This window comes from Oryx dammah, unplaced genomic scaffold (assembly GCF_014754425.2).
Source record: "Oryx dammah isolate SB20612 unplaced genomic scaffold, SCBI_Odam_1.1 HiC_scaffold_13, whole genome shotgun sequence".
NCBI lineage: Eukaryota > Metazoa > Chordata > Mammalia > Artiodactyla > Bovidae > Oryx > Oryx dammah.
Window position 1 is genome coordinate 3,754,428 of NW_024070197.1, and position 21,186 is coordinate 3,775,613.

The following is a 21,186-nucleotide window of genomic DNA, read 5'->3' on the forward strand; positions in this document are numbered from 1 at the left end:
ACTCTTTGCGACCCCATGGACTGTAGCCCACCAGGCTTCTCAGTCCATGGGATTTTCCAGGCAAGAGTACTGGAGTGGGGTGCCATTTCCTTCTCTACCGAATCACTATGTGGTACACCTGAAACTAATATAAGTCATTTATACTTCAATTTAAAAATTAAAGTAAACTTATTTAAAAGACAAGTTTTTTTTTTTAAGCTCTTTAGTTTGTATTGGGGTAGAGCCGATTAACAATGTTGTGATAGTTTCAGCTGTACATATACATGTATCCATTCTCTCCCAAGTTCCCATATAACACTGAGCAGAGCTCGCTGTGCTCTGCAGTAGGACCTCATTGGTTATCCATTTAAAATACCGCAGTGTGTACGTGCCCATCCCAAACTCCCTACCTACTCCTCCCCTCATCCTTCCCCAGCCCCCCACCACCATAAGTTCGTTCTCTAAGCCTGTGAATCTCTTTCTGTTTTGTAAGTTCATTTCTATCATTTATTTTTAGAGTCCACATAGAAAGGATCTCTCAGGGTATTCTTCCTTCTCTGAAAAGACAAACTGTTTTAAAGGAAAACGTCTTGGGCCGGACTTCAGACAGGATAGGAGGGATCTCAGGGTGGGCGGAGCCAGACACAGTAGATTTACGAGGAGGATGCTGTCATTGGTGGCTTCTGGCTTCCTGAGTCAGCTGTGAGAAGGAAACTGTGCACCAGATGGTGGAGGAGCCAAGGGTCAGGGCAAAACCTCTGGCTACACGTCCCCGGGACCGAGAGGGCAAGGCGGGGCTGTGATTGTCCAGTCCCAACTCTTCCTTTGAACTGCAGAACTGAAGGCGGGATCTTGGTCCGGACAGAAGGGACATCATGATCACGGAATTCCTGTCCCTGCTTTGCCTCGGTGAGCCTCCGGGGCCGTGACAGATGGGTTTGAGGGTGAGAATATTTACTGGGTAGTGGAGGTTACCAAGGGGAACGTGGCAAGTACAGAAATGATGGCTTCCATTTACTGGGTACAAGCGACCTGTCAGAGTTTTGCAGGCTGTGGTATCTGCATGCCCTGGTTTTGGTGCCTGCACATAAGGGATGAGGAAGCAGAGACATGTGGTAACAGCCTCAGCGTACTTGGCTCACATAATGCACAGCTCAAGTGGGACCTCCATGTCTGTATCATTTACGTACCACCATCTTGCCTTGAATGTCCCATTGGCATATGGGAGGCAGGATCTACAGTGTGTGAAAGTCTGTGAGTTTGGTTATGAACAAGGGTTACAGAAAAGACATGTTATTACTGAGTCCAAGCTTGTACTGCTCACTGCATGATGGGCCGGTAACTTGAAAGACGAGTTGTTGGAGAAAAAAATAGCACCAGCCGACCAAGAAGATGGTGGACTAATGTGCCAAAGAACCATCTTGCCGAGGGTCTGGATGCTCCTTACATAAAACAAAGAGGGGGCTGTGAGAAGGTGAAATTAAAAAAGGCAAGAGATTGTTGCAAATATTTCATACTTCTGGCCAGAATCCAGAAGGGATGTGTTAATTTCTTCCTTCCTGCAGCCATTCACAGGTGGGCCTGGTCAGGATATTTCCTGTGAGCTTAAGCAAAGGTATTCTAGCTCAAGACTCAGGCATGAGAAGCAGGGTTCATGGGGAAGAGCCAGTATGTATACTTTAAGTGTGCAGGCAACATCCCTTTAGTGCTTAACTTGTAGCAAAAACAACAGAAAAAAAAAACCAAGGTTAAAGTAAAGGAAACAGATCCAATATGGAGTCAGAGTTGTTTTTCCCTATGACACTAAGGTGGGGCTTCACTGGCGCCTCAGATGGTAAAGAACCCACCTGCAATTCAGGAGACTTGGATTCGATCCCTGGGTTGGGAAGATCGCCTGGAGAAGAGAATGGCCACCCCTTCTAGTATTCTTGCCTGGAGAATCCCATGGACAGAGGAGCCTGGTGGGCTATAGTCCATGGGGTCACAAAGAGTCAGACAGGACTGAGCAAATTACACTTCACTTCATGATACAAAGGCAGGGAGCAGTGGATAAGAACATTTTCTGACCACCCGTATCCTGAGCTTGATTTTAACCTGATGTTCAACTTGAACATAAGGTGATCAAACAGACCTCAGCTTGTAGGAAGGAAGCCCTAGACTATAATCTTGGCCTGGTCTCTCCAGACTTTGGAAAGGCAGCCCCACCCGACTGAGTCCCCAGTTCCTCCTTTGTGAGTGGAGCCGGATTCAGGAAGGGGGCAGCGGGGAGGACCTCAGGGCTTGCCGTCTGCCGCCCTCCCACCCCCGGGTTCCTTCCTCCTTCTTCTGGGCTAAGCCCTTCCCTTTGAGGTCACTCTCATCCCCCCCCCCACACACACACACCTACACACAGACATGTGAGCATGAGAAGCGGCTGCCGGTCACCATACCCCAAACCTCCAGTTGCAGGACAGAATAAATGGGGCAGTCAAGAGACGGACCTCATCCTCTCTACACTTATTTCCTTGGGCTGCCGAAACAGTTCAGTTCAGTTCAGTCACTCAGTCGTGTCCGACTCTTTGCGACCCCATGAATCGCAGCACGCCAGGCCTCCCTGTCCATCACCATCTCCTGGAGTTCACTCAGACTCACGTCCATCAGTGATGCCATCCAGCCATCTCATCCTCTGTCGTCCCCTTCTCCTCCTGCCCCCAATCCCTCCCAGCATCAGAGTCTTTTCCAATGAGTCAACACTTCTCATGAGGTGGCCAAAGTACTGGAGTTTCAGCTTTAGCATCATTCCCTCCAAAGAAATCCCAGGGCTGATCTCCTTCAGAATGGACTGGTTGGATCTCCTTGCAGTCCAAGGGACTCTCAAGAGTCTTCTCCAACACCACACTTCAAAAGCATCAATTCTTCGGCGCTCAGCTTTCTCCACAGTCCAACTCTCACATCCACACATGACCACAGGAAAAACCATAGCCTTGACTAGACGGGCCTTGGTCAGCAAAGTAATGTCTCTGCTTTTGAATCTGCTATCTAGGTTGGTCATAACTTTTCTTCCAAGGAGTAAGCGTCTTTTAATTTCATGGCCGCAGTCACCATCTGCAGTGATTTTGGAGCCCCCCAAAATAAAGTCTGACACTGCTTCCACTGTCTCCCCGTCTATTTCCCATGAAGTGATGGGACAGACGACAGGAAGTCAGGTGGCTTAAGACATCTATTCTCCCACCATTCTGGAGGCCAGAAGCCCAGAACCAGGGTGTCAGCAGGGTTGGTTCCTCCTCAGGGCTCTGAGGGAGGGTCTGTTCCACACCTCCCTCCTCGACCCTGGCTGGGAGGTGACTCGGAATCCTTAGCACCCCTCGGCTTGTAGATCCTCACATAGTCACATGGCCACCTTCCCTCTGCATGTTCTGTCTCCAGGTCTCTTCCCAACCTCTTATTATTATTATTTTTAAATGATTAATAGATTCATTTAAACAACAGTACATACAGTCATCATTGCCAGAATTAATATGAGATGTTAAATGTTCGATCCAACTTTCCTTCCTGGATTAGTTTTTCTTTCCTATCTCTGTCAGTTTTGAAAACATAAAACCAGAGGAGGAGGGGTCCAGTCCCAAGCAGAGCTCCTGAGAGCAGGCTCTGGGCGTGGGCCTGAAGCTGGGATAGACATTTGCTGACCTTGCTCAGGTCCAGTGAACCAAGGCAGGATCTTCAATAACCCCTTGGCGGCAAGGGTCATTGCACTGAAGCTGGTACTCTCATTTAACCAGGATCTGATGGCCAACAGGCTGGCTTGTGCCTTCTGGGTTTTGAGAGATATATCCTATTCAGCTGGGTCGAGGGTAATAGGTGGGGTGGCCAGGCTCATGGCTGGTACTTGGGGAAGAGCGTCTTGGCAACCCGGCGCACAACAGTGCCTGTCCTTCCAACTTCCTATGAGGACATCAGTCATACTGGGTTAGGGTTCCAGCCGACTCCTGTAGGACCTCGTGTAAACTGTCAGCTGAAAAAAAATTGCACAACATAAAAGCTGAGAGTTGTGTTTTATTCAGTGGATACTCTTAGGACTTCCAGCCCCAGAGACAGCATCACAAGTAATTCTGAAAGAACTGCTTCAAGGAGGCGAGGGAGGAGCCAGGATGGATAGGAATTTTGCAGCTAAGAACAGGTGGTCTGAACATCAAAACAGTACTACTAATAAAAGAAAACCAGATATCTCAAACTAAGGAATTTAGTGCTTTTCTATGTATGGGAAGACACAAGAGCCTGGGCTGACTGAAGTCACTCCTGGATGTACACCTCAGCTGTCCGGGGCCAGCGTCCTGTGTTTCCCCATCCTGAGCTCCCTCGGGGCTCGCAGTGGCTGCAGTCTGATGGCTGCTGGATGGCAGGCGTTCTCTGCTTCCTGCGTTGCCTCAGAGCCCACCAGCTCACTGTGTGCAATCACTGATGGTGGTGACACCATTTGTTTACTGATGTGGCAGGCAGTGTTTTACTTCTCAGACGTCAGTGAGGACTCTGCGCCCAGTTCCGATGTGTGTGAATATGGAGGGGGTGGTTCTTCACACCACCAAGCCGCTGACTCAGCTCTTTGTCCTGCAATTCAACTCCATCGTGACATGAACTACCTGGAGATACCGTCAGACCCCACCGATTAAGGGCTCCATCCTAGAAGATGACCTCCCTCCCACTTCAGGGGCCAGTCACGAGCCCTGGTGGCCACCTGTGTTTCTGTCCGACTGGCTACAGATGGAAGGTTCTAACGAACCCCTCCTTGGGTCCATCAATTTGCTAGAACTCAAACTTGTGAGAACATGGAACTCAGAGAAACATTTTATTCACCAGATTACTGATTTATTAGAGAAGAATTTGAGCTTCCTGGGTAGCTCAGCAGGTAAAGAATCTGCCTCCAATGCAGGAGACCCCAGTTCAATTCCTGGGTCAGGAAGCGCCGGGGTCCAGCCCCCGCAGGATCCAGGGAAACCCGGAGGAGGAACGGCGTCGGCGATTGATTTAGAGAGAGATAAGGAAAGAATGTTGAAGATAAGAAAATAGAGGAGAGAAAGAGGCTGATATTCCTTGGTTTACATAGAGAACCAATAAAACTTCAAGACAAGAAGTTTGCCCTGTTCACGGAGGCCACAGGTGCCCTCCCAGTCTCCCGAGGGAGTGAAGACGCAGAACGTCTTCCCATTCAGGTCTTAGAAACCTGGGCAGATAAGTGAATGCAGGGAGCCCCTATGCTCTAAGAGATCAGCCTGAAAAAAAGAGGGAGAGGGAGGGAGAGAGAGAGAAAAAAAGATAGAGAGAAGAAAAAACACGGGGTGACCAAGCTGCTTCTTCGAGCAAGGCCCAGAAACTTTATTTTTCAAAAGGTACTTTTATACCTTGCTTTATACATAGAGGGAAATGAAAGATGCAAGGTCATACAGAGTCAGCTCAAACATTCCAGCAGTTTTGCCCTTATCGAAACCAGGATTTTTCTGCATACCTTTTCCACAAATGATGTTGTGTATGGTATCTTCTGGCCTTGGAGGCCTGTGAACATTTTATGACCCTCTTTTGATAAAGGCTGCTTAACCAGAAAACTTATTTTCCCTCAAAGTGTTTTTTCTTTATATTTCTAATCTATGTCAGCCTCAGAAAATGCCAAACAGAGTTACATTTTTCACAGAGCAAAGGTGCAGTGAGTTACAAGAAAGAACCAATTAGCTCAAAAGTCTGATATGGTTAAATTCAAGGCTACACTTGTTTTTCTAGCATTCTCACCATGTTAATTAATGCATTCCCGGGTGCACAGTGGATAAGAGATATGGGAACTTAGCAACAAGCATTGGCCCAATAATGAAATCCTACATCAGCACTAGCACTACTCTAATAACTTTTAACTCTTTCAAAGGCTCTATGTTTTAGGCTTTCCGTGCCTCTCACAGTTGGGAGGCTGTAAATAATCACATGCGTAGCTGTAAGAGTCTGGATATACCTGCCGAGCAAGCTAGAATGCTAACAGAGGGGGTTTGATTTGAAATATTCTTCTCATGTCCAGGAGACTTGTTAGCTATAGCCCTAAATTGATTTTCTCCAGAGAAAGGTGGTCAGGGTTAGCCCCCTGTTGATGTCGGAGGAGTTGGTGAAAGTCATGAAATAGTAAAACAGACAGATTCTGGTTTGGGGGTAGATGCTCGAGAAAGCCTAGGGAGCCCCTTGAGTTCTGAAGCCTTGCTTGACAGTTCTCTTCCACACGACCCTGTCATGGGTGGGATCTCCTGTGGAGGCTCCCGGCAAGGAAGTTCCCCTGGAGAAGGGTTAGGCTACTCACTCCAGTGTTCTCGGGCTTCCCTGGAGGGTCAGATGGTAAAGAATCCACCTGCAATGTGGGAGACCTGGGTTTGACCTCTGGGTTGGGAAGATGCCCCGGAGGGGCATGGCAACTCACTCCAGTATTCTTGCCTAGAGAATCTCAAGGACAGAGGAGCCTGGTGGGCTACAGTCCATGGGGTCACAAAGAGCTGGACACAAATGAACGACGAGGCACAGTACATAGAAGGATTTAAGTCAGGAACAGCCAAATGGAAGAGGTGCACAGAGCCAAGGATGAGGAAAAGGGCTTCTGAGCACATCACGCTCGAAAAGCCTCCACGTGTCCAACATGGAAGCTCTCTGAACCCATCCTTTTGAGTTTCTATGGAGGCTTCACTACATAGATGAGAAATGGAATATTTCCTGCCGTATCAGTAAACAAGGGATGTTGCAGCCATCAGTGACTGAAGAGACTTGAGGGTGAGCCCCGAGGGAACTCAGGAAGGAAAGAACACCTGCCATCTAGCAGCCATCAGACTTCAGCCACTCCCCCCGGTGAGCCCTGAGGGAACTCAGGGATGAGGAAACAGGGATACTGGCTGCAGACAGCTGAGGTCCATTTCAAAGGGACGACTGCTGTGAGTCCAGACGCTTGCATCTTCCCATCTGAGAAAAGCTCTAAATTCTTTAACTGGAGACATCTGATTTTCTTTTTTTTTAACAGTAACGTTTTGTTCTGACCTCCTGCCCTTTGTTGCAAAACTCATATATATCCTTCCCACACCACAGCCCCCAGCAGTTCTCTCAAGGTTACTTGAGATGCTGCTTCCTGGGCTTGAAGTCCTAAGAATATCTGATGAACAAAACATAACTCTCAACTTTTAGGTTGTGCGTATTTCTTTAGTTGACATAGGCGTGATTGATTGAATCACTGGCAATTGGTAATCTCCAGCCCTTCTTCCCTTCCTGCAGGTCGGGGTTGGGGGTGGGATTGGGGGTACGGGGTGGGTAAGACTGACAGTTCCAACCCTTTAATCACTTGGTTGTTTCCCTGGCAACCGGCAACCATCCTTAGGTTACCTAGAGACTTTTCCAAAAGTTATTTTAACATAACAAAAGACACTTTTACCTCTCACAACTCTCAGGGAATTTCAAGAGTTTGGGGAGCTCTGTACCTGGACAGGGACAAAGACCAAGTGTGTTTCTTATTATGTCACAACATCAAAGTAATTCTTCCTCTTCTCTGGGGAACTATAGATTCTGGTGCCACTCTCCTCCTCCCTTTCTAGCTTGGAACTTGAGCAGCTCTCCACGTGGTGTATTTAAAGTCCATTGTTGCTGTTTGAGGTCAGTCATGTCTGACTCTTTGCAACCCTGTGGACTGCAGCCTTCCAGGTTCCTCTGTCCGTGAGATTCTCCAGGCAAGGATACAGGAGCAGGTTGCTATTTCATTCTCCTGAGCCCATACTAAATGTTAAATGGATGATGCCTGGCTGAGTCAGGCAGAGAGGGTAGCTGGATGGTGAATGTCAGTTGTCGTAAAGGGCCCGCTAGATAATATAAGTGGGTACATGGCTGACATATGTGAAGAGTCCGTCAAATTCTCACTGATTGGCAGTTATTCACTGCAATTATTTCCAGACAAATATGCTTACTTATGTTGCCTACAGCTCACTACCTCAGAATTCTAGTAAGACTTCAAGGCGCTATCCTTTTATCCTTTGCTTTTTCAAGCTACCCTACACGCCAGTGTGTCTCTTCCCCTTAGCGGCAGGTGTCTCCACTGCAGCCAGTTCTCTGCCTATGTCAGCTGTCGTCCTTTATTAAGAAAGATAGGACTTCCTTGGTGGTTCAGTGGCTAAGCCTCCGTGGTCCCAGTCCAGGAGGCCTGGGTTTGATCCCTGGTCATGGAATTAGATCTCATATGCTGCAACTAAGACCTAGCACAGCCAAAGAAACAAATACAAAATAAATAGATATTTTTTTAAAAAAGAAAGATAAATTCTGAGGATCTAATGTCCAGCATGGTGACAATAGTTAATAACATTGAAATCGGCTCAGAGAATGGATCTTAAACATTCTCCCCGCCCCCCGCACACACACACACACAAGGTAACCATGTGAGCTGACTTATTTGTTAATTAGCTTCACGGTGGTGGTCATTGCACAATACATACGTCATCCAGTCATCACATGTACACATTAATACAATCTTATATGTCAAAAACAGAGAACCCCTCCGTCAGTTTTCACCTGCTCCTCAGTAAGGTTTCATGATGAAAAGTGAATCTAAGGCAATCGTGTGCTTATTTAAAAAAAAAAAGAAAGGAAGAATGGAAGTCACCACTGGAGCAGAGACTGGCTGATAACAGAGCTGAGATGACTTTAGTCTAAAAGCAAAGGAGAGAGGGACTAAAAAGAGACCGCGAGACCTGGGGACACCCCCTGCCCGCCTGACCACCCGGAAACCAGGTTCCTGCCTGTCAGCGCAGCCGTGCTAACGCGGGCTCCGCCCACTGCCAGGCTCCCACGTCCCTGCTGGCTGGTGACGCCTGGGGGCTCGTGTTTTGCACCCACCGTTGAGTGGAAACAAGGGCCAGACCTCCCGAGTCACTCTCATGTCTAGATGTATATCTGTAGATCTAGACACATAACTGGATCACTTTTCTGTATGCTGAAAACTAACACAACAAATCAACTATGCTTCAATTAAAAAGAAAAAGACAAGCATATAATTCATCTCTCATGAGTGTTTCTCTTCCAGGGCTTTGTCTGGGCAATGAAGATGAGGAAAATAATGGTGAGTCATCTCCCACCTAGACTCTGTTCCCGCACCCCGAGTCTCATGACCTTTTTCCCTTTCATCCTCTGAATTCTAGGAGGGTTTTGGTGGTCACCAAGATGAAGGGTCTAACTCCAAATTCTTTCCGGAGAAACTTCCCAAACCCCTCCTCCATGCCTTGCCCAGCTCAGGGGTTGCAGGCAGCAGCAATGTGACCCTCATGTGCCAATGTGATGACCGGAATGGGACATTCATGCTGGGGAAGTCACAGGGTACAGTAAAGGGCAGACCTCAGCAGGAAGGTGGCTGAATTCCTCCTCACTCACCTGGAGCCTGGGCTTCCCTGGTGCCTCAGATGGTAAAGAAGCCGCCTTCCAAGGCAGAAGATGCAGGTCCGATACCTGGGTCAGGAAGAGCCCCTGGAGGAGGGCATGGCAACCCGCTCCAGTGTTCTTGCCTGGAGAACCCCATGGGCAGAGGAGCCTGGCGGGGTGCAGTCCACGGGGCCACAAGGAGTCGGACAGGACTGAGCCGCTAACCCGCCTAAGGTGGTCACGGGCTCCTCGACAGGTGGTCTGGGCGTATTTTCTCTCTGACCTTCACCTCGGACAATCCCCCTCGTTATTTCTCAAACAGGCTAGTCTTGTTTGGCAAACACAGCACAGAGCTCCCTCCAGCCATAAGACCCCTGGGTGCAGTCAGAGAGCCAGTGCCTTTGTACAGGTGATGTCACTGACCCTGGGCACCTCCCTGTAAAACGGGCCCACGAAACCTGCTGCTGAGAAGCTGCCTTCCCATCCCAGAGCATAACTGCAAATCGTGCTTTGCTAGCCCCTGGAGGAGGAAGCGGCAGCCCACTCCAGTATTCTTGCCTGGGAAATCCCACAGACAGAGGAGCCTGGCAGACTACAGTCCACGGGGTTGCAAAGAGCTTGACACGACTGAAGTGACTTCGCACGTCGCGACTGAACACCACCATCACCGATGGAGTACAGAAAGCGGTCTGCGTGCAGATTAACCGGTGGTCCTCTGGGGGAAGGAGGGGACCCTGTGACAGGTGACTTCACTGGTGCTGAGCTAAAAATTCCCGACTGACTATTCAAGACATTTATGGGCATGGGGTTCAAAGCTTCAATTAGACTAGGTATTGAGCCCTAGCACAGTCTACACAAATGATTCCATGTTGAGCCTGTGGTGTTTTTTTTTAAATAATCAATCAATTGATTTTTGGCTGTGCTGGGTCTTCACTGCTGCACACGGGCTTTCCTTAGTTGGGGTGAACGGGGGCTATCCTTGGCTGTGGTGTGCGGACTTCTCATCGCGGGAGCTTCTCTTGTAGCAGAGCACGGGCTGAACATGCAAGGGCTTCGGTGGTTGCCGCTCTTGGGCTCAGCAGCTGTGACTCTCGGGGTTAGCTGCTGCACAGCACGTGGAGTCTTCCTGGACCGGGGATCGAACCTGTGTCCCCTGCGTTGGCAGGCGGATTCTTACCCACTGCGCCACCAGGGAGGTCTGCCATTCCTTATTTTGGTACCCTCACTCCAACAACTAAAATTTGGCACCCATTCGTGAGCAAAAGTGCCTCGAGGGAGCTGTGGGATCCAAAGAGACACCAAAGGGCCAGGAGGAGCGTCACCTGCCTGGGCGGCGGACAGCAGGCAGACAGGCTTTCGTACCAGCCGTGGAACCGCAGGAGAAGGCTGTGACCTGATTCCAGCCCCTCTTGGTCGTCGTCTGGGAGAACTCGGACACGGTGGTATCTACAGACGGGAGAACGTTTGTGGACGTTTACAAACCAAGGCTGAAACATGGAGGAGCGGGAAACTGGAACAGATCATTAACAGATCAAGAGATTGAACCAGGAATCAGAACCTCCCAACAAGTAAAAGCCCGAGACCGGTTGGCTTCACTGGTGAATTCCACCGAACATTTAAGGCAGAAATAACGCCAGTCTTTTCCAGCCTCTTCTTAAAAAGTGCAGAGGAAGGAACACTCCTGTGCTCATTTTACAAGGCCAGCATCCCTTTTATGTCAGAGCCAGATAAGGACACAGAAAACTATAGACCTATATCCCTGATGAATACAGATGTGAAAGTTCTCAACAAAACGTTGGCAAATCAATTTTAACACTACATTAAAAGACTCACACACCATGATCAAGTGAGATGTCTCCTTTGTACCCAATGATGGTTCACTATACAAGTTGATAAGTGTGATACACACATTAATAGAATGAAGGATAAAAGTCATATGTCCATCTTATATGTAAACAATTTTGATAAAATAGATCATTTCAATATAAAAACTCTCAATAAATTGGGTGCAGAAGAAACATACTTCAACACAATAAAGGCCAATATAACAAGCCCACAGATAAGGTCATACTTAATGGTGAAAAGTTGAAAGCTTTTCCTCTGATATCAGGAATAAGACAAAGATGCATATCACTTCAATTAAACGTAATACTGGAAGTCTTCTTTGGAACAACTGGGCAAGACAGAAAAAAAAAAAGCATTCAAATTGAAAAGGAAGATGTAAAACTGCCTTTCTTTGCAGATATGATCTTATCTACAGAAAATTAGCAAAAATAAATATTTTAGCTACCTGATGCGAAGAGCCAATTCATTATAAAAGACCCTGATGCTGGGACAGATTGAAGGCAAAAAGAGACGGGGACGACAGAGGATGAGCTGTTTAGATAGCATCACCGACTCAATGGACACGAATCTGACCAAACTGAGATAAGGGAGCCTGGAGTGTTGCAGTCCATGGGGTCACCAAGAGTCGGACATGACTTAGCAGCTGAACAACAACAGTATATCAAACAAAAAAGCTTCCGCACAGCAAAACCAGCCATCATCAACATGAAACGGTAATCTACCAAATGGGAGAGAGTACTTGTAAAACGTTGGTGCTCTTTCCTGGGATATGATTGGAAGGTGGGGAATTAGTAGTGTCATTCATAAATATTTTTGTTATTAAAATAATACCAAGCTCCAGCAGTATTAAAAAGACTAACCTAGTGCTCTGGCCTGGGTTTGGGGACCCAATGAGCACCTGGAGAATGGGAAAAAAAGAAAGAACATTCTCCTCTCTGCTTCTCAAAGAGGGCACGAAGTCCGTAAATAGAATATGAGGGTTTATCTCCCCAAGGTTCTCATACAAACACTGTGATTCCTTTTCTCCTTTCCTGTTTTCTAGGGAACCAAAAGGAAAGCAAACCCACCCCTGCAAAGACAGGTAATATAATCAGAAGGGACTTCTTTCCCCCAATTATATCCACCTCTGAAAACACTGGTGAATATAACAGCACCAGGTACATCGTCTGCTGTTTTACATGATGAAAAGCTATGGTGGAGTTTCGGGAAGAACGGGGGTGAGTCGGTATGACTGGTTTGGGGAATGGGACCAGGACCCGTGGAGCCTATACTTTGGGACGATGTATGACCAAAGACTTGCTAAAACTTTCAAGTTCTCAAAAAACAGTGAATATTTTTTTTTTTTCTGATACTGGTTTTCTATGAAGAATTGACTAAGATTCTACCCTCAGAAATTCTCATAAAAACTAGGGCTTTCTGAAGGTTTAGACTGAAATGGGCTTATCCATCCAGGATTCATTTTTGCTGTGCCATGCAGCTTGGGGGATTTTAATCCCCCGACCTGGGCTTCCCAGGTGGCTCAGTGGTGAAGAACGCACCTGCCAATGTAGGACACTCAGATTCAATCTCTGGATCGGGAAGATCCCCTGGAGGAAGAAATGGCAACCCACTCCAGTATTCTTTTCCTGGGAAATTCCATGGACAGAGAAGCCTAATGGGCTACAGTCCTCGGGGTTACAAAGAGTCAGACACAACTTGGTGACTGGGCGCAAACACACGATTCCCCGACCAGGGACCGAACCCAGGCCTCTGGCAGTGGAAGCTGCAAGTCCTAACCACAGGACAAACGGGGAATTTACCTAGATGCTTAATCATTTTTTCTTTCAGCAACTCATAACCTTCCTGTAATCTGCTTCAAAGGATCAAAATTGTTCAAGGTTGTCATTAGAGTCTGTGCGAGTATAATAGAAATAATTTTTAAAAAGACATCCTTGGAAATTCTCTGGTGGCCCAGTGCTTGGGACCCCGCACTTCCATTGCAGAGGGCACTGGTTCCATCCCATGTGTGTGGCGTGGCAAAAAAAAAAGAGAGAGAGAGAGATTTCCTGCACCCTGTCCTTGCAAAATACGTATTTGTCTTCGAAGCATTTTTATTCAGTATTAGCAGGCTAATGAGTGCTACTCTGGCTCTGTGAACACAATGCGTGCCTCGGTTTCTTGGGGAGATCTGAAACCTAATAGAGTCGGAGAGCTTGGACGTGCCAGAAACGGGAGATGGAAAGTCGAAGCGTTCGTGTTTTTAGCTCTTCTGTCATTTCTTTTCTTTTTTAGTTGGTATATTATTCACATCCCATAAGATCACCCTTTTAAAGTATGCAAGGCAGAGGCGTTTGGCACATTCACAGGGCTGTACCATCCCCACTACGCTAACTCCCCAAATTAAGTTCCATTAAGCAGTCAGTCTTTGCTCCCTGCTCTCCCAACACGCCCTGCCAAACTGTTTGCTGACTCTGTGGTTTTGCGTATTGTGGACATTTCATATAAAACGCAGCCCCACACTGAAGTCTGGAGACTGGCTTCTTTCACTTAGCACGGTGTCTTCAGGTTTCACCTATGTTGCAACACGTATCAGTACTTCCATCCTTTCCATGGCTGAATAATATTCCATTATATGGACAGATCACATTTTGTTTATCCATTCATCAGCTGATGGACGTTTGGGTGGTTTGTACCTTTTGGCTATTGTGAGTAATGCTGCCGTGAATATAGGTGTACGTATATCTGAGCCTCTGCTTTCAATCAGGTATTTGAAAGGAGAAAGTCTTAGTCACTCAGTCATGTTGACTCTTTGCAACCTTATGGACTGTAACCCGCCATGGGATTCTGTCCATGGGATTCCCCAGGCAAGAGTACTGGAGTGGGTTGTCATTTCCTACTCCAGGGGATGTTCCCGACCCAGGGGTTGACCCTGGGCCTCCGGCACTGCAGGCAGATTCTTCACCATCTGGGCCGCCTGGGAAGCCCCCTAGGCAGGTATCTACTACGCAGCAGTAACCGCTGGGACACATAGCAAGTTTGTGTTTAACTTTTTGAGCAGCTGCCAAACTGTTTTCCAGTGTGACTGTACCCATTTCACCTGCCCGTCAGGAATTTGTGTAGGCTCCAATGTCTCCATATCCTTGCCAACACTTGTTGTTTTCCTTTTGTTTTCCTATAGCCAACATGGTGGGCGTGTATATCATTTCCTGTTTTTTGGCCACAGCAAGCGGCCCTGTGACCTTAGCTCTCCAATCAGGAGAGCTCTACACTGGGAGCCCTGAGTCTCAACCCCTGGCCCACCTGAGAAGTCCCTGCATATTGTTTCTTAAAATGCACTCTCAGAGCTCACACTTACACCACCGCAATGCTAAACAGAGTAAGACGTCTTTAAACACAGACATGCTATCTCTGGAGAAGGAAATGGCAACCCGCTCCAGTATTCCTGCCTGGGAAATCCTGTGGACAGAGGATCCTGGTGGGCAACAGTCCATGGGAGTTGCAAGAGTTAGACACGACTTAGAGGCTAAACGACAACAACAAGAGGCTGTCTCCAGCCTACATACACGCGCCTCCAGGCTACTAGAAAGGAACCCTCTACTCTAATCCTGGGCAGAGACTACGATGAAGTTCATGCCCTAACTTTGCCACAAGGCCAGGCTTCCTTTCTGGAACTTCATGCCCTGTGTCAAGCTGTATCCCACTGCTGAGTCAGATGCCTTGGATCAGTATCACAGACCTTCTGCAAGTTAATTTTGGCAATGTGTAAATGGTTGATGTGAAATTTGGCCAGGATATGTGGCCATCTCAGGGCAAACCGAGTTCAGCGGGCAGTGGGCAGTCTCGCAATCATTTACTTCTCATTTCTAGTGAACTGAGTTTATCCATGAGATAAACTGTAGGGTCATCAAGGGGAGGGTTGAGAGCATAAGGCAAGGCTGATGTTCCTTTGCTGCCATCCAGGAACAGGTGTTTCTGCCCCACTTTTCCAAGTCCACGGGGATGCGCAGCTCCCACAAATGTCAGCTGTTGGAAAAGGGGTGTCCCTGGGCCCCTTAGATTCCCAAGGCATTTTCTGGGCCCCCCCCACCACCAACAACAAAGACACCAATGTGCTCACGTTGGGAAGGGGGAGAAACCATGATCGAGCATGCCTAAGAATGGCAAAGGAATCTGGGGGACCGAGGGCGGAGGAGCGCTGACAGCATCTGTTACAGAGGGAGGTGGGTGGGGGGTGGGGTGCCGTGTGAGAGACTGATCCTGCTCACTGCAACCTCCTCAGCCGACACCGTGAGTCAGAGTCTACACTGAGCGCTTCCGAGTCAGGGTTTTTCAACATCACTGCTCTCTTCAAAGGAGCGCTCCTCACCTCCCTTTCCCACACCTCCTTCCCCTCCCCACCAGTTTCATGAAGCTGTCACTGACAAAGAAAGCGGTGAGATACTTAAAGTGTACAATAGGATGATTTGATACAGGATAGGGGCTTTCCCTGGTAGCTCAGTGGTAAAGAATCTGCCTGCAATGTAGGAGACGCAGGAGACTCGGGTTTGATCCCTGGGTTGGGAGGATCCCCTGGAGAAGGAAATGGCAACCCACTCCAGTATTCCTGCCTGGGAAATCCCATGGACAGCGGAACCTGGCGGGCTACAGCCCAAGGTGTCGCAAAGTTGGGCATGACTTATCGAGTAAACAACAATACGTTGGATTCTCCCCATCCTTCTACAGGGTTAGTTGCATGTCACTCAACTCAGGTAATGTCACGGGCTTCCCTGGTGGCTCAACTGGTAAGGAATCCGTCTGCAATGCAGGAGACCTGGGTTCGATCCCTGGGTTGGGAAGATCCCCTGGAGAAGGGGAAGGCTACCCACTCCCAGTATTCTGGCCTGGAGAATTCCACAGACTGTATAGTCCATGGGGTCACAAAGAGTCAGACACAACTGAGCGACTTGCACTGAAAGTGAAACTTTCACCTCATGTCATATATTTGCTTTTTTGTGTGTGTGTGAGAATGCTTAAGATCTACTCTTTTAGTAAATTTCATTATACACTACAGTGCCACCAACTATGGTTCACGCTGTCCATTAGATCCTCAGACCTCAGTCATCTGAAACTTGTTTGTGCTCTTTGACCAACTTCTCCCCATGTACCCCACCCCCAAGCCTCTAGCAATCACTGTTTTAACTCTCTATTTTTATGACTTTATTTTTGTTTTTTTTAAAACATTTATTTATTTGGCTGCACCAGATCTTAGTTGCGGCTTGTGGGATCTGGTTCCCTGACCGGGGATTGAACTCAGACCCCCAGCATCGGGAGTGCATGCGTATATATACCACACCTTCTTTATCTGTTCATCTATCGATGGACACTGAGGTTGCTTCCTTACCTTGAGAAAATGATTCTTGGACTTTGATCCATCTGTTGCTGGACTTGTCTCTACTTCCATAGCATTACAGTTAGCCTGGGTAAATGTGTTTCTCACCAGATTATGACTTCCCTGGAAAAGGTTCAGAATGTCACTTCTCTTGAACGTCCACACCTAGGGTCAGCACAGAGCTACCCCAACCTTGGGGCAGACTGGCCAGAAAGGTTAGACATAGCAGCATCCAAAGCCCATCCTGGCCATGTGACTCTGGGGAACTCAGTTTAATTCCAGGTACTTGGTTTACGTATGAATGAAATGGGGATGGCAAACTTACCTTGTGTACTTATCGTCAAGATGAGAAAGTACAGGGAATTCCCTGGTGGTCCAGTGTTAGGACTCCAGGCTTTCATGTTAAAGGCCTGGGTTCAGTCCCTGGTTGGGGAACCAAGCTCCTGCAAACTTCGTGGCAAAAAAAAAAAATTAATACAAAAAAATGTTTTAATGAGAAAACACTTATGAGTGCTAATGGCTCATAGTTAATAAGTATTATTCCTGAGGATGAAACGTTTACTGGGTGTTTGCCATCTGCCGGGCACTGTGCTAGCCCTCTCTGTAGGCACTGATCCACTCCTTCTCTCGACCAACTGGTAAAGCAGCCACAGTTGCTATCCTTGCTTTGATCAGGAAAACAAAAGCTCAGGGAGATGACACAAATTCCCTTCAGTGATTGGACAGTCCAGCTGGGGAGTGGCAGCTCCAAGTCTTGAAGCCAGGCTGTCTGGCTCCTGGTAACTCTTCGGTGAAGCTGCTCAGTGCGTTCCTGGAGCCAGCCTGACTCTTGACCCCGTTCCGCTCCCTCCAGACACCAGGATCGTCTTCGTGGCCACCTTCAGCTGCCTCTCCCTCTTTCTCCTCTTCCTCGCCGTCTTCTTCATCTACAGGTGCACTCAGCAAGGTGAGTTCAGAGCATCACGGGTTTCACACTCTGAGGAAGGGGACTAAAGTGAAGGATTCTTTAGGGAGACACATTCCTCCTTGTGTGTTTTTTTTTTAATAGATTCATCAGAGGAAGAATCCGTCAAGAGGTAGATAATTTGACAGACCTCATGCCCTGCGATAACTCCCACCCATGCACATCAGTGGACTCTTAGGCCCAGCCCCACCTCTGTCAGCCCTATCCCCTCCCCCAGATCTCCAAATCCCATACTGTAACACGTGTCTCTTTCGCAGAACCTGCCATTCCAAAGTGCACAAGCAGAGGGATGCAGGTAAGTGATCTGGGATGAAACCACAAGGAACCTTGGGATGGAAAGACTACAATCTGACTCTTGCCGTCTGAGAACTGAGTTTTGTCTCCTTGTACTCACATGCAGATGTACCCACGCTGGAAAGGATTTCTGAATCGGTGAGTTCTCCCCTACGGAATAACCCAAGAACTCACGTACCACCAGAGGCTGGTCTGTCTGCCTCTTGGCTTAGCTCAAACGCTGGTTATATTCATGCGGCCATTTGATATTGAGTTTGAAAACATCTGAGGAACCCATTAAAAGAGAGTAGATAGGAGGTTAACAGGGGCTGGGGGGGCGGGAGGGTAGGGGACCTGGGAAGATGACATTTAGGGGAACAAACTGGCAACTTGTAGATGAATAAGTCCTGGGAATCTAATGCACAGCTTGGGAATTATAGTCAGCAATACTCTGTCGTATACGTCAAAGATGCTAGGAGGCTAGATCATAATTGTTCTCATCATGAAAAAGAAATGATAATTACGTGACAGGATGCAGGTGTTACCAAGGTGTACACTATATCAGTGTATCACATCACCATGCTGCTGCTGCTGCTGCTAAGTCACCTCGGTCGTGTCCGACTCTGTGTGACTCCATGGACTGCAGCCCACCAGGCTCCCCCGTCCCTGGGATTCTCCAGGCAAGAACACTGGAGTGGGTTGTCATTGCCTTTTCCACATGAACATGAGTACACCTTAAAGTTGCGTAGGGTTATATATCAGTTACATCGCAAACAAACAAACAGAAAAATAGGTGCTTTGAATTTCACAGTAGCTGGATTCCAGCTCCCAATAGCTACTATTTATTACCATGTGGTCTGAGACGAATCACAAAACCCCCATGAGACGGGATACGTGTATATGTACAACGGATTCACGTCACTGTGTACCTGAAACAGACACTGTAAGCCACCTATATATACTCCAATAGGAATTCAACAAACAAGACACAAGCCCGCATAATTTGGACCCTTCCTTCCCTGGTGGCCTGGATGGTAGATGAATCTGCCTGCAACGCAGGAGACCCGGGTTCAATCCCTGGGTCAGGAAAATGCCCTGGAGAAGGGAAAGGCAACCCACCCCTCTCCATAGACAGAGGAGCCCGGTGGGCTACAGCCCACGGGGTCACAGAGAGTCGGACATGACTGAGCGACTAACACTTCTTCACTTCGTTCCTCCTATGTCTAAGGGGAATCCAAATCCCCAGTTAAAAGGCTGTGAGAGTCTAATGATGTCATAAACGTAAAGGGTTTATTGGTGTTTCCGGCAAATTTTAAGTATCAAATGGGTGGCATGAAAGCCTCATTTAACAAATATTAATCAATTTACACCCATCAATTTCTTCTGTTTAAAATACTGCTTGTTGGGTGCATACTCAGTCAGTCAGGCATGTCCAACTCTTTGTGACCCCATGGACTGTAGCCCACCAGGTTCCTCTCTCCATGGGATTTTCCAGGCAAAGAATACTGGAGGGGGTTATCATTTCCTCCTCCAGGGGATCTTCCAGACCCTGGGATCGAACTGGCGTCTCCTGCGTCGCCTGCATTACAGTGGATTCTTTACTGCTGAGCCACTGGGAAGCCCCTAAAATACTGCTTATTTGTGATTTAATATTAATGAGCATTATAACATCTAAGAGCAGGAGCAAGTAAAATTCATACCTTTTCCCACAGGGCACAGAGGTTCACTGGCTCATTCTTGAAGCCAAACCAAGTTAAATAAGAGCATTAGCAGGGAATTCCTCGGTGGTCCAGTGGTTAAGACTTGGTGCTTTCACTGTCGAGGGCCTAGGTTCAATACCTGGTCAGACAAGTAAGATTCTGCAAGCTACTGGCCAAAACAGAAAGCATTAGTAAAAGATTTAAACATTGTTGCATTTAAAGAAATATTTAGGTACATTGCATTCATTTAGATACATAGAAATATTAAGTTATAGAAAGGCATAGTTTATCACAAAATAAATGCCAATGATTAAGTCTGGGCTATTTTCAGTGTTGGCTTAATGACCTTGATTAGCACATTGTTGATAAATATAATATTATGATAATGTCATGTTGTGATGGGATACCTCCATACAATAGAATACTATTCAGCAGTGAAAGAAAGAAGTTACAGATATAGGTGAGAAGTGACTGCACCTCAAAAACAGTTTGCTAGGTGAAAAAAGTCAGATACAAAAAACTATATATGAAATTGTTCTATTTACATAAAATTTCCAGGAAAGGCAAAATTAGTAGTTGCTTATGGCTGGGGTGGGGGTGGAGGGCAGAGAGAGCAAGGGTTAACTGCAAACAAGCCCAGGGAACTTTTGGGGGGGCGACAGATATTCTCCCACTCTACAGTGGTGATGGTTGCATCACTCTACAAATTCACTAAAAGTCATAGAACTGTACACTTATGCCAGGGGAATTTTATGGTATATACATTATATATCAGCAAAAACGTTTTTTGAAATACAATACTATGTTATCAGTAGCTATGCATATAGGAGGGCAATTCTTATTCTGAAAACCATATGTTTGCACTGATTTTTAATAAGCACAAGTTACCACTGATTGCTGGTATCCTGTTACGAGAGTCGAAAGCACAGCCATCCTAGAACGTGCTTTCCAACAGAGCTCCCTGCAATGAGGGCAACAGTCTATAGCTGTGCTGTCCCATGCACGTCACAGCCTCCGGCTGCCTCTGAAAGGCATCTGGTGAGACTGAGCACCTCAGTCTGAATTTAGTTGACATTTGTCTGAAGTCGAATGGCCATGTGTGGCTCATGGCTACCCTACTGCACCGCTCAGCTCTACAAGCCTGTCTCTCTTCTCCCCAAAGCCTGAAGAGCCCGAGGGGGTGACCTACGCCCAGCTAAACACCACCGCACTGTCCGGGGCAGCTTCTGTCCCCGCCGAGGAGACCCCAGGTTCTTGTGATTACACAACGGTGAAGGTGTAGGACTGAGAGAAGAGCTTTTCTCTGGGAAGAGAGAACGGATTAACATGGCCGGGATGACCGGACTTGGGAAAATCCAGGTGACTCTGTGTCATTGGCTCATTTATTCATAATAATAGAATTACTTTTCTCTTCTTGCTTCCCCTCCTCTCAAAAATTACAGGGTGAGTTTTCACAAGCCTTGGCGTGCGCCTTTAGTATGAAAGTGTTAGTCGCTCAGTCGTGTTCGACTCTTTGTGACCTCATGGACTGTAGCCCTCCAGGATTCTCTGTCCATGGGATTTCCCAGGCAAGAATACTGGAGTAGGTTGCCATTTCCTTCTCCAAGGGATCTTCCGGACCCCAGATGTTGAACCCGGGTCTCCTGCATTGCAGGTGGATTCTTTACCCTCTGAGCCACCAGGGAGGGTTTGAA

At 47.4% G+C, this 21,186-nt stretch overlaps 1 protein-coding gene and 1 pseudogene across 1 annotated transcript; one reads left to right on the forward strand and one right to left on the reverse strand.

The window, feature by feature from the left end:
- Positions 1 to 668: 668 nt before the first annotated feature.
- Positions 669 to 20,946, forward strand: LOC120871934 (V-set and transmembrane domain-containing protein 1-like). The gene is made up of 8 exons (XM_040251965.1): positions 669 to 888; positions 9,032 to 9,067; positions 12,251 to 12,289; positions 17,409 to 17,501; positions 17,604 to 17,631; positions 17,777 to 17,814; positions 17,920 to 17,951; positions 20,655 to 20,946. Exons 1-8 carry the CDS (start codon positions 855 to 857, stop codon positions 20,772 to 20,774), a joined length of 420 nt encoding a protein of 139 aa, XP_040107899.1. The 5' UTR covers positions 669 to 854; the 3' UTR covers positions 20,775 to 20,946.
- Positions 3,378 to 3,835, reverse strand: LOC120872971 (annotated as a pseudogene).
- Positions 20,947 to 21,186: the final 240 nt, after the last annotated feature.